Source organism: Podarcis vaucheri (genome assembly GCF_965113315.1).
Source record: "Podarcis vaucheri genome assembly, chromosome: 12".
NCBI classification, from domain to species: Eukaryota; Metazoa; Chordata; class Lepidosauria; order Squamata; family Lacertidae; genus Podarcis; species Podarcis vaucheri.
The window spans coordinates 61,989,330-62,001,446 of record NC_138750.1 but is presented as its reverse complement, the minus strand read 5'-3'; the positions used below and the strand labels follow the sequence as shown (position 1 = coordinate 62,001,446).

Sequence of the window (12,117 nt, the reverse complement as noted above, 5' to 3'; positions counted from 1 at the left end):
GTAGAGCAGGCCAGAGGAACTTCCCCTCGCGGCCCCCCCCCAGCTCTTACCAGCATGAGGTTGATATTGAGGTTAAGGATCTGATGGCTCATGTCTACGCTGTAGGAATGAGGGAAGTGGTCCCGGAGGTAAGCGAACGCCCCCGCTGCACACTGGAAATGGGTACAGGAGACCTTCATGCCCTGCAAGACAGAATGGGTTGGTTTTTTTTGGGGGGGGGGGAAGAGAGTTGCATTTTCAACAAGCCCAGCTAGAAGACCCCCCAAGGAAGATCAGCCCAAAGGCACACAGACTGAATTTCTCTCTCTCAAAATATATATATATACCGTTTGCTTGTAGAAAATCAAAGCGGTTTACAAAAAAGGCACAACAACAAAGAAGGCAAAATAATAAATTACCGTACATAAATAAGCAAATAAATGCACTGCCTCATGCAGCGGGCTTGTAGGAAGCAACCCTGCTGACGATGGTGAGACTTTTAACTAAGCTCTTTAAAAAACTGGATATTTTTTTTAAAGCCCCAAAATACTAATTGGAGGTGCCTTTGATGCTATTAACCTGGCGAGGAGGGGAACTGAAAGCCCAAAGCCTTACCTCCTCGGATACCCTTTTGTCCATTGCTCCGAGCATGGAATGCAATGCGCCTGGAGGAGGAGAGAGGGAAAGGGTGAGTGGCGGCATCGTCCAATAGGCAGCGGCTCCCCAGGCCGTCTCCCCCTGCCTACTACTACGGAGAGTATTTTATTATTCATTTGCACAGCCAAAAAGCCGTAACAGAGCAAGATACATCCAACAGAATAAAAACACTTTGCCCTGTTAACATGGTTACTGAAACTAGGCATTCTGCCCAATAAAAATTTGTTTCCCTGAAGAATTTAACTCAATGTTCCTCCTCAAAACTGTGGTCCGAAAGGCGAAAGAGGCAATCTTTCCAGTAATGTCAGGGAACCTGTCCCCCAATGAAAATTGACCAAGTACACAGTTGCTCTGACGGTTGAGAGATTTACCGTATTTTTTGCTCTATAAGACTCACTTTTTCCCTCCTAAAAAGTAAGGGGAAATGTGTGTGCGTCTTATGGAGCGAATGCAGGCTGCACAGCTATCCCAGAAGCCAGAACAGCAAGAGGGATTGCTGCTTTCACTGCGCAGCGATCCCTCTTGCTGTTCTGGCTTCTGAGATTCAGAATATTTTTTTTCTTGTTTTCCTCCTCCAAAAACTAGGTGCACTTTGTGGTCTTATAGAGTGAAAAATACAGTAAATATTGGAATGAGGCTGCTCTCAAGCCCTTGCAGTCTGGGCCAAGGAGCTGGGAATAGAGACACCCCTTTTCAGAGCAGACTCCTTGGCCAATCATCCCCTTCAAGCAGACATGGCAAGAGGCAGCTGCTTCTTGAACCCTCCTCCCACCAGGCTATTCCCACTGCAGGGGATGAGCGAGATGACATGCCCACGATCTGCCGCAGCCGGGAAGAACAGGGCCTCTATTGTCTCCCAGAGCTACACAAAAAGCTCTCTACAACCCAGCTCAGACCTTTCCCAGAAAGAACGTGGCAAGGCCAGACAAGCACACAGGTGTCCAGAAGGCGGCTTCTAAATATTTTGGTGCCTCTCCCCACCCCGTTAGATGAGAGTCTCAAAGTATCGCCACTTATAATAATAATAATAATAATAATAATTTATTATTTATACCCCGCCCATCTGGCTGGGCCTCCCCAGCCACTCTGGGCGGCTTCCATAAAAACCAAAAATACAGTAAAATATGACATGTTAAAAACTTCCCTGAACAGGGCTGCCTTAAGATGTCTTCTGAATGTCAGGTAGTTGTTTATCGCTTTGACATCTGCTGGAAGGGCGTTCCACAGGGCAGGCGCCACCACCGAGAAGGCCCTCTGCCTGGTTCCCTGTAGCTTTGCTTCTCGCAATGAGGGAACCGCCAGAAGGCCCTCGGAGCTGGACCTCAGTGTCCAGGCAGAACGATGGGGGTGGAGATGCTCCTTCAGGTATACTGGACCTTTGAGGCCGTTTAGGGCTTTAAAGGTCAGCACCAACCCTTTGAATTGTGCTCGGAAACGTACTGGGCACTTCTAACCTGCCCAGTCCTGGAAGGTTCAGGGCAGGCAACAAGACAAAACACAGAAACATGCAAAGATACTCAATGAAGCAGAGTTTGCCGACCTCTTACCTGTTGGGATACTGCCAGGAAGTCGGGGGCATCAGGCAGGTCCCCAGCTGGCTCCAGCCACCGGCCGGCAGCCGGTCTCTCTTGGAACAGCATCAAACAGCGACACGAGCCTCAGATAAGTTTAGAGACTCGTGTATGCTCTGTCAGCAGTGTGTGTAAATCACCTGACAGCAGAAGAGGCAGACAGAGAGATGTGCAAGCATAATGTACAACATTTTATTCGGCATAGTTCCGGAACAAAGGAAAACATGTCTGCTTCCCTTCGTCTCCAGCAAAAGAGCAGTAACACAAAAGCTATATACAAACGGAAGTTCCCAGCAAGTGCTGGAAGTAAACAGGCATGTGACACGCAACAGCCTGTTCCCTTTTAAGGTGGAACGGAACTATATCCTAACAGCGGCCTCCAGATCTTATGGACCACGACTTCCAAGGATGGCTGGGGCTGAGGGGAGCTGTGGTCGAAAAGGTCTGGAATGCACCAGGTTGGCAAAAGGCTGCTTTGAAGTCTCCTTGGCTGCAGACGGGCTGGCGCAAAGCAGCCAATCTTCTAGGAGGCAATGCAACGTGGACCGTCAGAGCAGGAGGCTCAGGCAGTAGGAAAGCACTGGTGCATCTGTGGGTTCTGAAGGTCATGGTTTTTTTAGCCTGCGCTACTCTTCACCCAGGTGAGGATTTTGTGTGAGGTGAGGAATGTCAGAATTGCACAGAAATCCAAAGCAAATCAGAAACAATCACTGTATTAGACAGCACCATGTGGCTTCTTAGAGCAGAGCAACATTCACATCCCAAAAAAACCATCCTTATATTGTAACTTGCCTTAGCAGTCAACCAAAGACTGTGGTCATCACTCTGATTTCAATGCTTCCAAAGCTTAGCACAAGGTCAGAAATGAGCCCATCTTTCATTTGGGGCTGGGACAGGTGGCCGCCTGGATAAAATATTTGCTGACCACTGGCAAGGGGTCTTCTGAGAAACACAGAAGCGTGCACCGATTCTGAGCTATGGTAAGCCACGTTCTGCAGCCGGAGGAGCTGCTCTCTGGCCTGCACAAATAGTGTAAATTAAACACAGAGCGTTCCCCTCCAACCACTGGAAATGCCCTTAATATTCTCAGCTTCCACCCTACGCCGCTCACACTTTTTGAACCAGTCTCTGCTGACAAAAGGACACAGCGCTGAACCACAATTCCCCTGCTAGTCGCACAAAACCTAGCACAGATACTGCAGGATGGGGGAGGGGGGCTGACGTGCTCCAGAGGTCCAGCGCTCCTAAGAGAAAGGTGCAGCCAAGCACCCATAAATCCACTTACCAAAGGGTAAGTACGCATTCCAGCTCACTGGCAAGGGGGGCACCCCAACAACCCCCCACTTTCACTGCTGTTAGGAGAGTAAGTCAGAGCAAACTTTGCCTTTCTCCCAAGCCCTCTCCACGTGCCAGAGGACTTGGGGGATGACAAGGGAAGCCAGAGGCAGTGACGAAAAGAGGCTCGCTACTAGCTCCTGCCTCCAGCCTCTCTTTGAGAGTAATTTCATTAAAGCAGCCGTCTTTACCCCCGTAGCAGCTGTGCTGCCTGGGGCTCATGGGTGTCACAGTCCAAAACATCTGGAAGGCGCCTTCTTGGGGGAAGGCTGAGGCAGAGAATGCAGAAGCAGCCTAGACTCGTGGATGCAAAGGCAGACACGGTTGTCGCCCCATCAGCCAAGAAAGACTTGCCGATTATTTGCCAGCAAAACATCCTTGGCTGCTGCTGCGAATATACTTTTTGATGGAATGATCCTTTAGTCATTCCTGTTAGGCTACTGATGTTCCGTTCCACCTTAAAAGGAAGAGACATGATTGTTGTATGTCACATGACTGTTTACTCTCCAGCACAGCTTGCTGGGAACTTCCGTTTGTGTATAGCTTTTGCTTATGCTTCCTGCTCTTGGACATGAAAGAGAGCAAACATGTTTCCTTTGTCCTGAACTACACTGAATAAACTGCCTGTAAATATGCTTTACATATGCCTCTGTCCGCCACTTCTGTTGCGTGTTATTCACTCTGCTGGTTAAGGCGTGCTCAAGCTGTGAGTCGCTGTTTGATGCTGTTCCAAAGGACCAGAGTTCGTCTGGGCTGGAGCCAGCTGGGGGCCTGCGAAATGCCCCCGTTCCCTTGGACACATCCCAACAATTCCTCCCCGAAGCCCCTTTCGCCTCCTGGAAACAGAGATGCAGTCACAGGTCCAGCTGGCCGAACGGCCCTTACCCAGATTATACAGGATGCAGGCCTGCTCGTATTTGATGTCCTCGTGCGTCACCGTCTTGCCGGAGAAGATCTCGGTCCTGCAAACAGAGGGGGCCATTGCGGGGGCTGAGCGGAACGTGTCCCAATGCACGGGCCTTTTCCCAGCAAAGCGGCCACTTGGGGCACTGAATAGGTGCCCGGAGGCCCAGCCCAACAAAGCACCTTCCTGCTTGGGGTGTATGGAGCTGGAGTTGGCAGCCATAGGAGAGGAGAGTGAATCTTGTGATCGGGTACCGCATGCGAGTTTTGCACAGGCATCTAGTTGGCCACTGGGAGGACAGGATGCCGAACTGGACGGGCCCCCTTTGGGCTGATGGCGCATGACTCATAAAAGGGCCACATCTCCTGCGTGAAAACAACTCTGAGCTGCTGTGCTTGCCAACTCCCCGGAGGAGGAATAAGAAAACATGCTGCTTCGTCTCGCGCCCACCACCGATTCCCACTTCCCAAATCTCTGTAGTTGATCCCTATCACTTCTCAAATCTCCTTCAAGCTCCTAGCCCGGACAGAGGCTGGTTTCCCCACTCCTGTCTTTAAGACTGCTACCTTGCTAGCTTATTCTTTTCAACAGCCTCCACATCTCTAGCCATTCACTCCCCCTTCTGAAATCCCAGTTCTCCTGCAAACTCTTTCATGAATCTCAACAGGCTGATCTCCCCCAAGCTGTTTATCGCCAAACAAGAAGGTCACAGCTTGAGAAGACCCCTGCTGGATCAGACGATGATAAGGTGCGTTCAGGCGGCTACCTTAGAAGCCTGGACTGACCCCTCTCGCTCTCCAGGCTTCAGGTTCCTTTCGACCTGCTCTTTGGGGCTGGCGGGGGGGAACCCCACCACCAGCCCCAAAGAGCAGGTCAGGGAGCAGCGGAAAGGCGCAGCGGAGAGGCTCCTGCCATAGCCGCGCGTCACCTCTCCAGCCGGGAGAGGGTCGCGGGGGGCTGCTTTAGAGGTGACGTGCGGCTATGGCAGGAGCCTCAATAGCCGCGCGTCACCTCTCCAGCCGGGAGAGGGTCGCGGGGGGCTGCTTTAGCCCCGCGCGCGCGCTCTCCCGGCTGGAGAGGTGACACGGGGCTGTAGAGGTTCCTGCCATAGCCGCGCGTCACCTCTCCAGCCGGGAGAGGGTTGTGGGGCTATGGCGTCTTTGCTCCATAGGACGCACACACATTTCCCCTTCATTTTTGAAAGGGAAAAAGTGTGTCCTATAGAGCGAAAAATACGGTACTCACACAGAGACTACCTTACACTGCGTTTAAAACCAAAATCGCATTTGGATAGAAACTGTTTCTCAGGCAGCTAGTCTTTATAACCCTGTCCCTTCTTCCAGAAGGCAGAAGCTGAAAGAGATCATTTCCGGGGTGTGCACTATCCTGCGCTATCTCTGCAGCTTTCTTATGGCACCTGGAAGCACAGATTTGATCCAAGGTGGGAAGAGTGCACCCAATTATTCTCTCTGCAGTCTTTACAACCCTGGACAGCATTGTTTTTCCCCTGACTGTGCAGCTCCCAAAGCACACACACAGACCATAAGTTAATACACTCTCCACAGTACAATGGTCAGATGCCATCAACAGGTCCTTTGAGGGATTGTTTTTCCGGAGGATTCCCAGAAAATGTAACCTCTGCTATGCTCCCTTCATCAGGTCTTTGCTGTTTTCTCTCCAGGTAAGGTCATCTCTCAACTCCATTCCCAGAAATCGAAACACCGAGACATGTTCCACGCACTTCCCCTCAATAATGAGTCCAGCATCCTCTTCTCACAGTGGCCAATCAGATGCCTGTGAGGAACCCGCAAGCAGGATTCGAACACAAGAGCAACTCTCCGCTTCTGCGGTTTCCAGAAACTGGAACCAAGGAGAATTACAGTGGTACCTCAGGTTACATACGCTTCAGGTTACATATGCTTCAGGTTACAGACGCCGCTAACCCAGAAACAGTGCTTCAAGTTAAGAACTTTGCTTCAGGATGAGAACAGAAATTGCGCAGCGGCAGCAGGAGGTCCCATTAGCTAAAGTGGTGCTTCAGGTTAAAAACAGTTTCAGGTTAAGTACGGACCTCCAGAACAAATTAAGTACTTAACCTGAGGTACCACTGTACTGCCTCTAACCGTGGAGGTGGGGCGTAACCAACAAGCCTTCCAGGTCCTCCATTTCTGCTATTGCTTCATTACTCTGCACCCTTCCCCCCTCCCCTTTGGGCTCCCCTTCCAAAATAGAAAGAAATACAGTGGTGCCCCGCAAGACGAATGCCTCGCAAGACGGAAAACTCGCTAGATGAAAGAGTTTTCCGTTTTGGAGGTGCTTCACAAAACGAATCTCCTATGGGCTTGCTTCGCAAGACGACAATGTCTTGCCAGTTCCTGCTGGTTTTTTTCTTCCTTTCCCCCCCTTTTTCTAAGCCGCTAAGTTGTTTATCAGCTGATATAAGCCGCTAAAAGCAGCTAATAGCGCTAATCCGCTAATCCTTCAATGGGCTGGCTTCGCAAGACGAAAAAAACTGCTAGACGAAGAGAATCACAGAACGGATTCTTTTCGTCTTGCGAGGCAGCACTGTACCCAGAGGAGAGAATGTGCTACGTTCCAGGGAGCACCCAAGTTGCAGAGCAGTGTTGGGTCTCCAGCTGCTGTTGTGAACTACAACTCCCATCATCCCTTGCCAGCAGGACCAATGGTCAGGGAAGATGGGAGCTGCAGTCCAACAGCAGCTGGAGACCCAGATTTGAGAAACACTGCGGTGGAGGGTCCCCTCCGTGGTCCATGCGCAGAGCGGGAGAAGCCCCAACCCCACTTGTTCCAGTTTTGGCTTAACCTCAAAGCCAGCTCTGCTAAGCGGCAAGGCTCAGCTCCTCAGCTATCGCCTCTTCCCCCTGCAGCTGGCTCACCAGGTAATGGGGACGGCTGCTTCATGCTCTGCTCCCATCGGGATGCGGCTCTGCAGGTAGTGCAGCTGCCCAAAGTACTTGCGCAGGATGCTGCAGCCTTCGAAGTCCCTGGGCACGTTGACGGCGTTCTGGGAGGGGAGAGGAAAGGGACAGGAGTCAGGTTAATAATAATAATAATAATAATAATAATAATAATAATAATAATAATAATTTATTTGTACCCCGCCCATCTGGCTGGGTTTCCCCAGCCACTCTGGGCAGCTTCCACAGAAACCAAAAATACACTAAAATATCACACATTAAAAACTTCCCTGAGCAGGGCTGCCTTAAGATGTCTTCTGAATGTCAGGTAGTTGTTTATTGCTTTGACATCTGATGGGAAAGCGTTCCACAGGGCGGGCGCCACCACCGAGAAGGCCCTCTGCCTGGTTCCCTGTAACTTGGCTTCTCGCAGTGAGGGAACCGCCAGAAGGCCCTCGGCGCTGGACCTCAGTGTCTGGGCTGAACGATGGGGGTGGAGACTCTCCTTCAGGTATATAGGACCGAGGCCGTTTAGGGCTTTAAATGTCAGCACCAACACTTTGAATCGTGCTTGGAAATATACCGGGAGCTCATGAGGTCCTTCTTCATGTGACATGTGGAGGATAGCAACATGAGAACAGGGCCTTTTCTGTGGTGGCTCCCTGCTTGTGGAAAGCATTCCCCAGAGAGCTTCCCCTGGCACCATCATTACATATCTTTAGGCACTAAGGAAAAACATTTTTTTCTCCAGGCCTTCAGCTTTTAACTATCTGTGGCCTCTTTGAGAGGGTGGGATGTTCTAATCCAGCCTTTTAAAAACAAGACTGCCTTTTGGAGTTTTCTTTGTCCTGTGGGTTTTTTTTGTTGTTTATTGTGAATTGTTCTGTGTTAACTTGGTAGAAAAGTGGCTAATAAATTCAATAAATAACACCAACTCAGAAGAAAAGTGGCATGTAAGTATTTTAAAAGAAATGAAGATTTTAAAGCAAGACTGCCTCCCCAATCCGCTTCTCTCTGCCTCGGTTTCCCCTCTTACGGACTCCTGAAGGTCCTGGTGGGCAGCACTGCATCATGTGAACCAAGTAAACCCGCGTCACCATCACCGAGAGGAAGAGGAGGGTTGGAGGAGAACCACGCATGTCCTCACCTGCCTCAGCTGCTCCAGCTTCTTCAACTCTTCATTGTAGTTCTCTGGATTTTCACCATAGTTCTTCAGGACAAACTAGCATGTGGGGGAGGGAAGGAAATGCACCCATTTATTCATTGATAATAATAATAATAATAATAATAATTTATTTATATCCCGCCCTCCCCAGCTGAAGCGGCTAACAACAATAAAAGTAACACAGCATTCTAAAATTCATTCAAAATCAAATTGATGGCAGCCATTGGGCTAGAGTTCTGTGAGGATTGCCAAAGGAGGGGGTCAGGCTGTGCCGGTGGAACAGCTCTGTCTTGCAGGCCCTGCGGAAAGATGTCAAGTCCAACAGGGCCCTAGTCTCTTGGGGCAGAGCGTTCCACCAGATCGGGGCCACAGCTGAAAAAGCCCTGGCTCTGGTTGAGGCCAGCCTAACCTCCCTGTGGCCTGGGACCTCCAAGATGTTTTTGTTTGAAGACCATAAGGTCCTCGGTAGGACATACCAGGAGAGGTGGTCCCGTAGGTACGAGGGTCCTAGGCCGTATTGGGCTATAAAGGTCAAAACCTTGAACCTGATCCTGTACTCCACCAGGAGCCAGTGCAGCTGGTAGTGCACCGGGCGAATGTGATCTCTAAGCCCTTTATATAAAATTAATACCAACAACGTTCATTAAAATTTTCTAAAGCAAAACAAGATGAAAGCAAGATTAACGAACAGAAAACAACTGCATATTAGAAACACAACCAAGCAGTGTACAAAGCAAAAATCTGGCATTTGAAGATCGGAGCACAGGAAATAACTGGGTAAATTTGAGAGGTGTTTCAAGCTCCCTACAACCACCTGAGGCCGAGGGTACTGAAGCACCCAAGGGTGATGAGGGTATTCCAGAGGTGCCATCACCAAGAAGGCCCTGCCTCTCCTTTATCACCAGGTGACTCTCCTGAACCCAGGCCTGGAGCACCTCAAGATAATCAGCTGCGTTCAAGACAGGGCTACCATATGTCTAGAATTTGCCAGACATAGCAGCGACTCGTCCATCGTAAACAGCATCCGGGTGGAAAATTGCGGAAATGTCCGGGAAAACCCGGACGTATGGTAACCCATTTAAGAAGTGTAGATTTGGGCGAATTTCCTTAAAAATAGGGCAAAACTTCCTCTCTCTTTTTTGGAGATTTTGCTCAACAACTTTGCTCCCCCCCCCAAAAAAAAAAAGCTCAACAGCTTTTGTGTCCTGTTTTCACTTCTTGAAATATGGCAACCCTAGTTCAAGAGTCACTGGAAGGACAGATCGTGAAGCTGAGGCTCCAATACTTTGGCCACCTCAGGAGAAGAGAAGACTCCCTGGAAAAGACCCTGACGTTGGGAAAGATGGAGGGCACAAGGAGAAGGGGATGACAGAGGACGAGATGATTGGACAGTGTTCTCGAAGCTACCAGCATGAGTCTGACCAAACTGCGGGAGGCAGTGGAAGACAGGAGTGCCTGGCATGCTCTGGTCCAGGGGGTCACGAAGAAGCGGACACGACTAAACGACTAAACAACATCAAAGTTCAAGAGTGTCTGCAGCTGACCTGCCACTGTCCTCTCAATCACTTTGCTGAAAAGGCGTCTCGATGGTACTTGACATACAAAGTGGTGGCCTGCCGGACCCCCAACTGGAAGAGAGTTCCACAGGATGAGACCCACAATACAGAACGTAGCATGGCTCGTGGTGGATATGAGCCAAAAGGGTCAGCAAGTCTTCCAGCTTTCTTTCCCCACAGGACTCCAACAGAAGAGAGCCCTCGGTCCCCACTTATAACCAGCTTCCCTCCACAGAAAGCCACTGTGGTGTGGTGGTTAGAGCATCAAGTAAGTAAACTAAGGCCCAAGGGCCGGATCCAGCCCAATCGCCTTCTCAATCTGGCCCGCAGAAGGTCTGGGAATCAGTGTGTTTTTACATGAGTAGAATGTGTGCTTTGATTTAAAGTGCATCTCTGGGTTATTTGTGGGGCATAGGAATTCGTTCATTTCCCCCCCCCCAAAAAAATATAGCCTGGCCCCCCACAAGGTCTGAGGGACAGTGGACCGGCCCCCTGCTGAAAAAGTTTGCTGACCCCTGGGCTAGGGACTGGGAGACTGGGGTTCAAATCCCCATGTGAAGTGCCCTAAAATACATACTGGACTTGTTTCGATTAATGTCTGCAGGGGACTTTGTGGATATTTAAGTTATAATTAGAAAAATCCTAATAACTATTCATAAAGGACACAGTTTATAAGAAGTAAATCAGGAGGCCAGATGCAGGATAAAGGAAGTCTTTTATTTGGTTGTTTGTATTGTTGCATGTTATGTTCACTGTATGCTATGTTCACGTTTAATGTGTATTGGGGGTGGGGGGTTGTGTTATGTTGTAAATAAAATTCCAATAAAATAAATCAATAAATAAATCAAATCCCCATGTGACGCTCACTGGGTGTGCCCTTGGGCTAGTCACTCATCCTATTATTATTATTATTATTATTATTATGGGGATAAACTGAGATGGGGGGAGAAATATGTGTGCCACTTAGAGCTCCTTGCAGAAAAGGTGAGATACAAATGTAAAATGAATAAAATCCAAACTACAGCTCTTGTCCTCATATCCATTTACCGTCCTCACAGCTTCCCAGAGACCGTTCCCTGCTCTGTCAACACCAGATCCCAACAGGTCAGGCCAGAAAAGCCACATTCTTTGCTTCCGGGAACAGGTGTACTGCAGTCCAGAAAAGAGGCCTCATCGTGTTGGGAAGCAAAGAGCCAACTCAGGCGTCCAGGGAAGCTGCCTGCCTTATGCGGGGCCTTTGATTTGCAATGAACTTCATCCTGGCCGCCACGGAGTAAAACAAATCCCTCTTACACCCTTTTCACAGCTGGGAAAATCAAGGCCGGAAGAAAGTCACTGTGATCCACAGCCAAGGGAGATTTGCATATGGATATAATATAAATAAGGGATGCGGGTGGCGCTGTGGGTTAAACCACAGAGCCTAGGACTTGTCGATCAGAAGGTCGGCGGTTCGAATCCCCACGACGGGGTGAGCTCCTGTTGCTCGGTCCCTGCTCCTGCCAACCTAGCAGTTCGAAAGCACGTCAAAGTGCAAGTAGATAAATAGGTACCGCTCTGGTGGGAAGGTAAACGGCATTTCCGTGCACAGCTCTGGTTTGCCAGAAGCGGCTTAGTCATGCTGGCCACATGACCCAGAAGCTGTACGCCGGCTCCCTCGGCCAATACAGCGAGATGAGCGCCGCAACCCCAAAGTCGGCCACGACTGGACCTAATGATCAGGGGTCCCTTTACCTTTTTATAATATAAATATAAATAGAGCCCCATTATACAAGCATCCTGGTCTCAACAGCGGCCAGCCAGGAGACCTCTCTCCCCTCTCAAGTACAAAGCAGGTAGCCGTGTTAGTCTGCCATAGTCAAAATAAAAAAAATCCTTCCAGTAGCACCTTGGAGACCAACTAAGTTTGTTATTAAATGGGTCGCGGGTGGCGCTGTGGGTTAAACCACTGAGCCTAGGACTTGTCGATCGGAAGGTCGGCGGTTCGAATCCCCATGACGGGGTGAGCTCCCGTTGCTCGGTCCCTGCTCCTGCC

At 49.8% G+C, this 12,117-nt stretch overlaps 1 protein-coding gene across 1 annotated transcript in view; it reads right to left on the bottom strand.

Annotated features, from left to right (window-relative positions):
• The window catches only part of PTPN23 (protein tyrosine phosphatase non-receptor type 23), a 61,450-nt gene that overhangs the window by 43,246 nt on the left and 6,087 nt on the right, over positions 1-12,117 (bottom strand). The window contains exons 2-6 of the mRNA XM_082192142.1: positions 8,512-8,586; positions 7,344-7,471; positions 4,428-4,504; positions 595-644; positions 51-182 (exon numbers count right to left, since the gene is read on the bottom strand). Coding sequence (XP_082048268.1) covers positions 51-182; positions 595-644; positions 4,428-4,504; positions 7,344-7,471; positions 8,512-8,586 — 462 coding nt within the window. The remainder of the gene's footprint in view (positions 1-50; positions 183-594; positions 645-4,427; positions 4,505-7,343; positions 7,472-8,511; positions 8,587-12,117) is intronic.